Source organism: Carassius auratus, chromosome 18, assembly GCF_003368295.1.
Source record: "Carassius auratus strain Wakin chromosome 18, ASM336829v1, whole genome shotgun sequence".
NCBI classification, from domain to species: domain Eukaryota; kingdom Metazoa; phylum Chordata; class Actinopteri; order Cypriniformes; family Cyprinidae; genus Carassius; species Carassius auratus.
In genome coordinates, this window is record NC_039260.1 from 7,686,978 (window position 1) to 7,699,473 (window position 12,496).

Here is a 12,496-nt window from a genome sequence, read left to right on the forward strand (position 1 = left end):
ACTCTGAAGGAGCAAATGAAGCAAGGCTTCATTAACACCCTCTGAATATCAAGGCCTGCTGCATAATGCAAGTTTTTAAAACCCATTTGTTTTGCATTACAAAATGGAGCCTTCTTTAAAATCCCATTTGTTATGAGTCACGCTGAATGACAACGGCGTTAACACGTTGTTACCCTTCAGGAACTTGGCATTAAAGCCCCTACATTAATTCAATGAAGCAATGAGACCGCAGTCTAATAAGACTGCTAGTCTCTGCTGTTCGCTGGTTTTAAAGAAAGGATGAGGCAATTACTTGAAGCAAAAGGGCTCGAATGTCTCTTTACTGGCAATGACTGAAGAAATGTACAAAGGTTTTCCCATTAGAATTCAAATATTCTTAGCTTGTGTTTGTATTAGTGTCAGAATGGATTCTTACGCAGAGTGCTGTCTCAACCCACTTTAGCTGTGAAGGGAACACGAGTCACAGTCTACAAACTATAGTTGATAACACATCTTACATTGCAAAAGCATGGGATGGGAAATTGCTACTGTATGCTAAAAAGGCTCCAAGCTGCAAATGAATTTGAATTTAGTTCAAAACATTTTAAAGAAAAAAATAATTTATGCATAGGTGTTAAAATGTATCTCTGTATTTAGTCATTTGTGCAGTCACCTGTTCATACTGTACATTTTAAAACAGAAACAGGTTCAAAAAGTAAAGCTTATATAAAAAGTCCATAGTTTGTTTTAATGTAAAACAATTTGATGTTCTTTCATACCTTGTTCATATAGTTATAAACATTGTATAGTGCTATTGATATTTACAGATTACATTAAAATATTTGAATTCATTTAAAAAATATATTTAAAAATGGTATTGACAATATATACTTATAATATATATAAACTAAACTTTGTATTTAGGTGAACAAAAATATTTCAAATTGTCTAAAATATGGGCTTAATAAATATCATCAGGATTTAAAATAAACAATATCAGAGGGGTAATTTTAAAAATGAAAATTATTTTTTCAGCTTAATGACAAAGTTTTTAAAAGTTATTTTACATAATTAATTTAGACTTTACATGCATATGAATTCTAATAAAGGGAAAAAAACTAAAGATGATAATCATAAATTCACACAGTTCATTTATGCATCAATATCTATATAGTATAACTGCAACCGCACAAATTAGTTTAAAGGGGTAGTTCAACCATAAAAATAAATAAAATTGCCATCATTTACTGCCTCCTCATATTGTTCCAAAACCATACGTCTTTCTTTCTTCTATGAAGATATTTTGAGAAATGTCTCAATGTGTTTTGTCCATATGGTGGGGAAGTCTTGGCCTAATGGTTGGAGCATTTGACTTCCTAACCTTAAGGTTGTGGGTTCAAGTCTCGGGACGCCAATACCATGGCTGAGGTGCCTTTGAGCAAGGCACTGAACCCTCAATTGCTCCCTGGGTGTCACAGCATAATGGCTGCACACTCTTTCAGGTGTGTGTTCACTGCTGTGTGTGTGCACCTTGGATGGGTTAAATGCAGAGCATGAATTCTGAGTATGGGTCACCATACTTGGCTGCATGTCATTTCACTTTCAGTGGAAATCAGTGGTTAACTTCTGTTTGGAATGACATAATGCTGAGTAAATGATGCCAGTTTTTGGGGTAGAAAGTGTGTTACAGTGTGTTTCCTAGTTGGGGGTCATTAAATAAGTCTTAAAAACACAATTGGATAATCCTGAATTTAAACGTCAGTGTCCAGTGGAGGTGACATGTCCACACAGGGAGACAGCGAGTCCTGACTGTGAGTAGAGCTTATACCAGTGTCTGAGTCCGTGTCTGTCGCATCTGTAGGAGAGCCTTTCAGCCTGACCTTGCCTGCTGTCTGCTGAGAGACAGTGGCCCTGATCTGGGTCTTCAGAGATACAGGGCTAGGCTGGTCCGGACAGGCCCCCAGCTCAAGTGCATTGAGTTGAGCAACCAGATGCTGGTATTCTTGGTTCTGGGACTGCAGGTCTGTTTTGTTCCGCTGTAGTTCCTTCTCGATTTCCTTAGTTTGGGCATGAAGGGAAAGCCCAGCTCTCATGCTTGACTCAAGTTCACTGCGTAAGCTCTCCAGCTCTAAGAGATCTGAGGTGGACAATGAGAGGTTAGCTTCTAGCTCTAGTTCTGGACTTGCCGCTGCTGCTCCTTTCAGGTCCTCTAAATCTGAAGTCCAGTTCCTCAGCTCCAGGTCAATATCTTGAGAGAGCTGATCAATGAGTTCTTGGTGCCTGCAAACATGTAGTTCTAGTTGCTCGAGTCCATCACTGGTGTGCAGGTACTCCTGAAGCTGACTGTCATATTGGGACAACGACTGGCCGCCATCACTTTCTGTGATGCTGGAGCGAGGTGTGGGGCTGTTCCTCAGTACATTCTCTGCATGTTCAATCTCCAAGTCTATCTCACGCATCTGGTGAATCTGCTGCCGGATGGTCTGATCTTGTGAGATGATCAACTGCACCAGCTTACTGATCTCTTCTGATCCCTCTGATGTCTCTGCTTTCTGGATCTTCTCCAATTTGCGGAAGGCCTTCTTCACCATGCGCTTCTGCTTCTCCACAGATACAGTCTTGGCGTACTGTGCAGGTCCTTGGTCCCATCTTTTGGACTTTGCTCCCCTAGACTTTGAGGCTCTTTTGGCTCCTTTGGATGATGGCACAAAATCACTGACCTTCATGAAGACAAACCGTATGAAAGGTCTCTCATCACCCCAAGCATTCCATAGCCGAAGAATTCGAGTGAGAGGTGGCAGTGCTCTCTCAAAGCCCTTCCACCGTTCAAGGATGCAGAAGTCTTTAGGTTCCCCATGTAATAGCCTCTTACTCTCTGGTAAAGTCTGGTGGTCCTCCAATAAAGCCTTGACTACATCTGCGCAAGTTGTGTGCTTGGTCACGCCACAGATTACTTTTTCTTCTCGACACACAAGCACCTGGATCTCCTTGCCTGGTGTTTCCTCTACAGGCTTAGACCTGGTAAAGAAATATAACAAGTGTGTATTATAAATCACAACAATCACAAGTTTAATATCCCTTAAAATGACTACGAATTTGGTCATTTTATACAACAAAGTCAAATAATCAAGTATTACAAAACAGTAACAAACTATATAAACTAGGCATATTGTTCATAAAGAATTTGTTACACACTAGTGTTTTTTTTATCATATGGAAGTTGCTATTATACAGTAAAACCATACTGTAACATTGGAGTGTAAGAGTATAGTGATTCCACTCATGCCTAAAAACACCCTATGATGACAGACTGGAGTGGGTTGTTTCTTCATTACTACATACAATCTGGAATGAGGTGAAATACATAAAGCTCACGTCATGAGCTGTAAATGATTCAAGAGTCATTTTACAGTTATAACTGTACTTGGCACCTCTGATGATGGATTCACATCCATAGCTCAGATTTTAAATGCCACACTAAATGGCTGAGATTATTCAGATGAGCAGAAGGCTTCATGACAAGTGTATCATAGCCTCAATTATCTGAAATGATTGTTTCATAATTTTTCACTCTGTTCAGGTCATAACACCAGGTTATGACTAATTATAATTATCTCTCTTAGTTCAGAACTGTAGAGGGTAATTAAAAAATATTAAAAGCGAAAAGCAAATATAAATGTAAAATTTATAGAGGTAATGTTTATTTCTCAACAATAAATAAACACAGTTTGATTGCTGATGTTTTGTAAAAGGTGACGAAAAATATAAGTGGTGTATTTTGTCAATGAATGACCTCAGAAGAATGCAATATATATGCAAGAATGCAGGAGGTTAGTTAATATTTAGAAGACCCTGCTGCTACCCTACACAAAAGTAAATAGTTGAGCTATTTACATAGCAGACCACCAAATACACTGTTGGTGCATGGGAAGAAAAAACATCCTCAAATATACTGTATTCTGTAGGGATACAGGCCTTTAGCTTGAAAAGTATACAAACTAAGTGCAAGTTTGATATTTGTTAAATGTTTTATGACATAACTTACTTTAGTGTATACAATGCTATTTTTAACAGTTAATCCCACATTCACACCTGTGCTCGTAATTCCGCATGACATCATCAACATGACATCATAACAGAACTGTACAACCTTAGCATTTACATAATAAGCAAGTAAAAGTATAGAGTAGCTTGTCCACACATGTCAGACACATTACACTGAAACAGACAATATGCTACAATACAATACAAGGCTTCACACTCAGCTTTACAATGTGCTTTCTTGGCTTGCTATACAATTTTGATTCATTTTTAGAGCTTGTTATCAACACTGGGAATTCAATATTGTTTTCATGGTCTATTTTATTTTGTCTTTTCCAAACTTGTCATGAGTACAGGAAACAAATGGGGGGGAATGGAAGCACCTGTGTTTGTCTTGCGGGAATGATTGGTGACCAGTAGCATCCTGTTACATACATCCTGCCACCAAGTTCATGCATTGTGAAGCAATGGAACATTTTGAATTCCATTTCGTGGATATATTGCAAACGAATGGAGTAACAAACATGTACTAGCCTGGTTTAAAATGTAGATTAGATGTGTCTGTTGTGCCCTAATAATCCCAACACCAGAGACATTGTTAGAGAACCACTGAGGGTGAAAAGAACAGAACACCCTGCTTCTCAACTCAACTCACAGAGCAAACACAAACACGTGTGATACTCGAGCCTTGTATTTCAGAGAACACGGTGTATCGCTCTACAGACTCAACACAGTGACTGGACAAGGAACATAATCTCCTGAACTCAGTTTATCAAGGTTTATTAGGCTGTACAAAATTATGCTTGGGAAATTAAACATTGATTCAACAAATATGTGTGGATCATTCAGTGCTATATCTCATTACCATTTTTAATTATCTTTTTAATAATACATGTACTCAAAGTTGTAGATATTGATTACATAATAAATCTTTATAGGGCAGATGTAAAATTTGTGACCATTTAAATTAAGAGCAGATGTGAAATCATATTACATGGGTATTGCCTGTGTCAGCTGATTCATTAACAGGAATCTGAGAGGTTTTAGTGAGTACCATGTGAACTGGAGAGAGGCAAAAGTGAAGAGATGAATTCATAAGTGAACTGTTCACATTATAACGCAAAGGGAACATACTGTCTATACTGTAATAAAAAAAAAAACAATGAAGAAAAAAGATTAATGGGGCATGTATTGCAAGAAAATACAAATTCAGTCTTTCTACTTAAAAATTTACTTAATACAATGTGTTACTTTTCTTTGTAATTAATTGTGGAATTTACTAGCAGTTTCTTAGTGGCTTCTTTTTTTCTTTTTCGGTGTAACAGTATTATAGCGGCAGTGATAAAAACAGTGTGCTTCCTGAGCCCTATGTAAAAAGCATGTAAGATTTTTGATGAAAAAAAAAAAAGATTTTCAGAGAACTCTACTTGATATGCTGAGAAGATAAAAAATCTCCAATGTATGTTTAGGTGGATCAGTTTGTCTCTATAGCTTGAGCAAAGCATAGTTTAAAGATTGTAATGCTGCTCTAAAAGGTTCTTATTTAAGCCTAAACAGAGTGACATTATGTGTTGGTGCACTAAAATACCCATACAATTACGGGTAGTTTAGCTGAGTGTAATAACCACCAGTTTAAACTGTCGTTGTTAGAACACACACCTATGTATGTTCACAAAAAGAATGGCTATTAATTAAAGCATGTATAAATCAACAGTTAAAATTATATTCTGCATAGAGCACATTAAATAAAGCAGACATAGAGTTAGATTACCTTTGATTAGATTTCACTCTGAACATTTGAGATAATTACAGTTGGATTAGGCTTAGGTGATTTTACAGAATCGTAAAATTATAATATCCCCTCAGAGTCTCAAGCTTAAAAAGACTGATAAAGACAGCTAAAATGTCTTTCTGTGCAATAAATGGTCTGCATAGAACATACATAAAAATAAAAAATGTAACCCTGATGCAAACTACTGTGGCATCCATGAAATAATCCTCTTTAATAATCCCACAATAAAAAAAAAACTGAATAATTAACCATTTAGACAAGCCAACTTGGAAACATCAAAAGTAAACCAAAGCACTTAAACTGCAAAGTCAATTATGCTGTTGATGACATGAACCTTAAAGAGTTGAGCACTTTTTTAAAATAATTTTGGCAGTAATTTATAGGCTTAAATGAAGTTTATCTCACGCAACCCATTTTTTTCGTAATATTTATTATGTGTACGCCTCTAACACTGCGAGAAATAATGACTATATGATATAGTCCTACTTATGTTTCTTTCTGTACCGTCCCGTCGATACTGACACAGAACGTGCATTTACGGTTGCCATGGTTACCTGCTTATGCAAATTTGTTTAGTTTACACATTTAGCACATTTTTTACGATGAAGTACATGCTTGCAATTAAAAAGAACGGACTTTTTAAACTTTTTTTAGACCTCGTTCAAAGGAGGGTTCAACCTTAATAAGGAATATATTCATTAGGCTATAGTTCACACACTGAATCTTTAGCCTAGTTGTTTGTCTTAAAAATTACATTCTCCATCATTCGCTAAACGAGTAGGCTACGTTAGGACAAAAAGAATAACTGCTATATGTACTAACTTTTATAATAATAATAATAGTAATCTAAAAACTAAACAAAAATAAACAGGTCAAATATACAACACAACAACATTCCGCCTCAGGACGCACCGTCACGCGCATCCGTCGTCATGCAGGAATTAATATTTAGGAAAAATGACTCATTTTGGAGACACTCACTTTGCGTTACTTACTGCTAGCTACCAGCATCCAAGAGAGGCACCAGTGCAAGAACGACAGCATTAAGTGTAACTCGACTCTCTGCGACCATGCAGCGAAACACTTTGCTGTTGTTACAGTGACGAGCGTTTACAGCGCATAACAATAACTGTACGCGTTTAATTTCGACCGATTCTGAGAAGAAGAAAAAGTGTTTACGCGTATTTAGACCTTTTTAAATATATATATATTTATTTATCCCATCAAATGTCTGTGGTAAGACTGCGCAATCTTAAATGAAATGGATGGTGTGAATCATACCTGTTCTTCAAACGCGCCTTCAGAAAGTTTTTCCCGAAAGGAGCCATCGCGCGTCAGTATGATCACAGGTCAGATCCGAGACATCGTTTGACAGAACGGGGCGCATAAACCTAAACAAGAAAGAGCCACTGAAGTGCTGATCGTGGAAAAAGTTGAATAACTTGCGAACTTCAAAGTAAGAGTAGTTTTAAGCTGGGCCGGCCCACTTCACACGGAGGGAGGCGACAAAACTCGCCTGTTGGATAACTGTGTGAAGCTGATGATTGTGATAGCGTCTCTGCCCTGTTTTCGAGAATGGAGATGTGCATGTTTCACTGTTTTTTTCCCCCCAGCTAACGCTATGTCTCTAATTTAATGTTCACATATGTACCTTCAACAATTTTAACCAGTTAGAAAGTCAAAAATAAGCTCACGGTTTAAATGAATTACAAACTGTTAAAGAGCGTTAATGTTACAACCTAACCCACTTATTTAATGGGCTGTAACATATTCTACACAAATTTGGATTTTCTTTATTTTTATTTATTTTGACAATGCCACACTCTCTTTTCATTTTAAACCTTTTTTTTTCAAATATAATCAATTTCATTTCATGGCATCAAATTCATGTTATATTTTTTACACTATACAAACAGGATACTATTTTTCCTGTAGCCAAATTCTTTCATAATTTTACACAGACTCTAACACAACTCAGGTGGTTGGTGGTCGTGGGATAGTGATTGGTTAAACTGACAGTGTCTTTAATACTATATAATGATGAATTAGAATGCATCATATTCCTTTAACCTTGACATTGGCTATCATGTGGACAGAATGTATGTTTTTGGAAGCAATCAAAAGCAAAGACCATTTCATTACAAACTGTACAGAGTGAATGTACAGCACAGGATGAGCAACCTATAACAATGGAAATAATTACAATAAGTTATTATTGGGCTGATGTGTAATTCTTGAAGACCGTCGATATCAATAATTTCAGATGAAGGCATTGCACATCATCTCCAACTTTAATCATCACTCTTCTACGAACTAATCACAGATTCACTTCTTCACTCCCCCTTCCTCCACCTGAATGAAGAGAGGAACATCAAATGAGCATTATGAAAGTTTTGACGTCAACAATCAAAGTGGTTACTGAGGTGTTTGCTGATGTCATCGCGACACAGGACAAGGGGGCATGGAGGGAGGGATGGAGAGAGAGAGATATAGAGATGGATACGGGAGGGGTAGGAACGATAGTGCGCTCCTCTGACATCATAGAGGCTCTTATATACCGGGTGGAATGGAGCCTGCCATTCCTCACTTCACTCCTGAGAAAGCCAAGAGAAGACACAGCGAACAGGTTGGATAAGAAACCAAGAAGCCAGCATTGTGACTTCTGCAGGACGCACTGATATTCTTTCTCTGTCTCTGTTACGCTCTTACAACTCATTCCTATATTCTTCCCTCTGTTTTCACACCATTTTATGACCTTTAACCCTATGGACTTGGGCCCAGCTTGAATGTGCAGAAACTGTGGGACTACTGAGAAAATGCAGATGCAGCTGACCTCTGTTATCCTCCTATTTTTATTGTGTAATGGAATGTGTTCAGGTAGGCACACTTATCAATTTCTACAGACTGATTTGACTTCTCTCTCTAAAAAAAGCTTATTTTAATGAACATTCAAAATGACCAAAAAATGTAAACATTTTATGTTGATGATCTTTGATAGCTAATATTGACGTATTATTTTTTTACATGCCCTTTTTTGTACAGTTGTATTTCATATTTAACCTGTATCTATCTGTATTTTTATGCTCTACTGTTATCTGTATGCACCAAGAGAGTAACACAATTTCAAGTTCTCTGTATGTATATGCTATACATGTGGAAGAATTGACACTAAAGCAGACTTTGACTTGACTTTTTTTTAAACTTTGACTGATAATGATCTGCTATATCTTGATCTAACTGATAGTAAAACAATCAGTAAAATATCAAGATAATTTTACTAGCAACTGAATTAAGATAAAACTTAAAAATACCTTAAATTAATGGAATGATATATAAAATGTATAATTTGATGGATGTCCTTTGACTTTGGTCACATTTGCTGGCGAACAATTTTCTGTTTTTATACAGTATATGGGCAGGATCAAAACTTACACTCACTTAATGCTCTAAATGTATTATAGACATTTTAACCATATACATTTAAACATGATGCTGGGCAAGTCATGTATGTATGGTTCTACCTATCTTGGAATATATGAATAATATGAAATACAGACCCACTTCACATTTTCTTCAGATCTTATTGAATTGAAACAGACTCACTGCTGCAGACAAGAAACTCATCTGGTTTCTCAGTACTTTGATGTGTACTGTATATGCTCAGTCCTACCCTTAAAACATGTCACCATTGTGTGTTTTCTCCCTCTTTACAGATATAGACCAGGGAAAAAGGGCAATAGAGGAAGAGGTACTGAGAAGTCTCCTCACTTCAAAGGTACATTCTTGCTTTTAAAACACCTGTTGAGTGCAAACCAACAGAGGCAAAACTGTAAGGAGCCTTAATATAGATATGCCCTTTGACTGTGGGGCAGCTGAATTGTAAATGAAACTCATGGTTATTTCATGGTTTCTGGTTTTGAGAATACAGCATGTTAGAGGGGAAGAACGATTTATTAAAATAAGGAATATTCTTTGCCTGCTAACTTTACAATCAAAAGCATTAATTCTGTATGCTAAGGCTTTCGGAGAGGCACTTTGACAGTGAAACCAGAATAGCACAGGGGTTTATAGTAAAATTAGGTTTGTGCTCCAATCATTCAACAATTATTTTGTCTTCAATGGTCCACCTTTTGTACGGCTGTCCACAAATGTAGATGCTAACTGATGTTAAATGTAATACAAAATTACATATTTTTGTAAACTGCTGATTAAAAAAGATATGCTTCCAATCAGGCAGCAAATCAGAAGCAGTGTACTCAAAAAGCAAAACGGATAAAGCTTTTACGCTCTATTGGTGGACCAAATGATGTGTCATTGCCTGAAATGACGCTCAGCTGCCTTCATTCATTGAGCAATATTCTGCACTGCATTAACATCCATTATCCATCTATCGTCAGTACATCTGGCTGTTATCCATTATCAATAGAGAATTGTTTAGCGTCACAGTGTTTGTAATTTTCTTTAGATTTTTTTTAACCCGGACCACAATTTCTGGCTTTTGTGACTTTCTATACAGACATCCTCTCTACTACAGAGGAAATTAAAAATTATGACTTTAAATACCGACATTAAATATGATGTCTTTAAGGCTAATGCTTTTAAAATGACAGCTGGCCAAGTCTAATTAAATGTAGCGAAATAGTTACTTCAATGGCAGACAGCTGCAGGTGACATTTTCCTCTGTTATTTAATAAGAAAAAAACTTTCATTTTGATATGTTTGAATTACTCCTTTACACTTATTTTTAATATCAGACATATGGACTCAAATGTAATTGTATTATTTAAGAAAAGTGTAATATAAGACATAGACAAACCTACAGCCAGCAGGTTGAAAACAGATTTCCAGATATCACACCAGGCCTTGATCTTGTTAGACTCATCCTGTGAAGGCCAATAAAACACTAGAGAAAACTCAAAATGTGCTTATCCAGTATTGGCACCCTGTAAGTGGACTGAAGATAGAGTAATGACTGGAGACAGCGTGACTTTTTTATAAGATGAAATAAAGCTGAGAGTGAGAGTGAGTCATTGAAAGTAAACATTTTTGCACTCTCACCCTATGTGCAGGTAAAGCAGAGCAAGCACATCGCCCCCCTGTGGCAGCTGCCGCTCCAGGATGTGTGCAGGATGATGAACCGTCTCGGGGAGTCTTGGCAGGAGGACTGGGGCAGCGAGGAGCAGCAGGAGGACGCAGAAGTTCAGGCTGACTATGACCAGAGGGTTTCAGGTTCCCTAGCCCAAATGCTTGAGAAAATGCATGACCTTCAGAACCTCTGCAGGGTCCTGCAGCCTAGAGAGGTGAGAGTTGACACACATAGGTATTGAGACAATAAACAATTTACATGTTCTAACACCTAAGTCAATAATTGCTTAACAGTCAGTTTCAGTCACCTAACAGTTTATTAGGACTGATTTTTATATTTAAATATATAGGGTGGTTCATAAATAATTAATGCAGATTTATGTAAAAAAGCAGCAAAACATTAAACTTTTGGAAGAAATAGCATATTCAAAAGTAATGCTGCCAAATGCATCATAACACAAGCCAATAAAGATTGCTTACATAGAGAGGCCAAATGTTTTATGGACATTCTAATTATTGTCATTTAACTGATGATTTTTATTCAATAGCACTATAGCACAAATTTCATATATATATATATAGTTAACTAAAACAATATCTATATATATATATATATATATATATATATATATATATATATATATATATATATATGTATATATATATATATATATATATATGTATATGTATATAATTTTATTTTTTAAATAGATAAATATGAAAAAAATGGGTGAATTTCCTTTCTTCAAAATTAACTGGGGAGTTTGGTAAATCTCCAGTTCATGGGTTACCACACAGATCATTAAAATTCACAAAAATTGCCCTTGCCTTTAAAGTGTGGCCCTATCATTTTGAGAAGTAGACTCCATCAGTTATACATCTTATTCAAGCACACTTCAGTGCAGCTCTGAGGAGCAACGATTAGAAAGAGCCGGGCGATGTAGTAAGCATCAGTCACGACATGGCAGTTGACTGACAGCATTGTCCACCCAGTTGCTGTGATTTTCAGCCCTGTAATAATCTGAGTGGCATTGGGGGGGAACAGCTCAAACATTTTGTCTTTCATTTCAGCTTCAAGACGACCAAGAATATCTGGAGCTGGACCAAAACAGTGACAGTCCACTGAAGAGGAAATCTCCGTATATACTTAAAAGGCAACTGCGCACCAATAAATCAAGACGGCCTTACATTCTGAAGAGAAGTGTGTATTACTGATGCCCAAGACAAACCGACGGAAAGATGTTTTTACATTTTGTGAATATGTGTCTGTTTTCAATGTTGTAGTATTAAAGTAGCGATATAGTAATTGTATGCTCTGTTTTAGCTAAACCCGTATTTACTGTATGCGCTTCAGAAATCAATCCCTTCTTCATTATGGGATGGACAATGTAAATAAAACAGCAGTCAATTCAAGAGTTTATTATATTTATTTATTTAATGTATATTTATTTTTCTTCCAATGTAATTAAATCATACTTATTAAAACTCTTTATGAAACATCTATTATTATTTCATACATTTCCATGATGAGAAGAACATTTGTGAAGTATTATGAGTATTTCATTTAAAAATGCTAGTAAATTTCTGAAATAATTATAA

The 12,496-nt window shown here is 36.4% G+C and overlaps 2 protein-coding genes across 2 annotated transcripts; one reads left to right on the plus strand and one right to left on the minus strand.

Moving 5' to 3' along the window:
* Window positions 1-1,049: 1,049 nt before the first annotated feature.
* On the minus strand, window positions 1,050-7,600 carry rassf9 (Ras association domain family member 9). Its single transcript, XM_026287353.1, has 2 exons — window positions 7,094-7,600; window positions 1,050-2,997 (listed from the first exon to the last, which is right to left on the minus strand). The coding sequence occupies exons 1-2, from the start codon at window positions 7,138-7,140 to the stop codon at window positions 1,731-1,733; spliced, it is 1,314 nt and encodes a 437-aa protein (XP_026143138.1). The 5' UTR covers window positions 7,141-7,600; the 3' UTR covers window positions 1,050-1,730.
* A 210-nt stretch (window positions 7,601-7,810) lies between these two features.
* Window positions 7,811-12,305, plus strand: nts (neurotensin). The gene is made up of 5 exons (XM_026288194.1): window positions 7,811-8,438; window positions 8,594-8,689; window positions 9,526-9,587; window positions 10,882-11,112; window positions 11,969-12,305. The coding sequence occupies exons 2-5, from the start codon at window positions 8,599-8,601 to the stop codon at window positions 12,110-12,112; spliced, it is 528 nt and encodes a 175-aa protein (XP_026143979.1). The 5' UTR covers window positions 7,811-8,438; window positions 8,594-8,598; the 3' UTR covers window positions 12,113-12,305.
* Window positions 12,306-12,496: the final 191 nt, after the last annotated feature.

Bases quoted from the DNA above. Each gene is read 5' to 3' on its own strand.
- rassf9 (XM_026287353.1), bottom strand. From the start codon at position 7,140: ATGGCTCCTTTCGGGAAAAACTTTCTGAAGGCGCGTTTGAAGAACAG. The intron at 2,998-7,093 runs GTATGATTCACA...TTTCTTTACCAG, and splicing joins AAGGCGCGTTTGAAGAACAG to GTCTAAGCCTGTAGAGGAAA.
- nts (XM_026288194.1), top strand. From the start codon at position 8,599: ATGTGCAGAAACTGTGGGACTACTGAGAAAATGCAGATGCAGCTGACC. The intron at 9,588-10,881 runs GTACATTCTTGC...CCCTATGTGCAG, and splicing joins GAAGTCTCCTCACTTCAAAG to GTAAAGCAGAGCAAGCACAT. The intron at 11,113-11,968 runs GTGAGAGTTGAC...CTTTCATTTCAG, and splicing joins GGGTCCTGCAGCCTAGAGAG to CTTCAAGACGACCAAGAATA.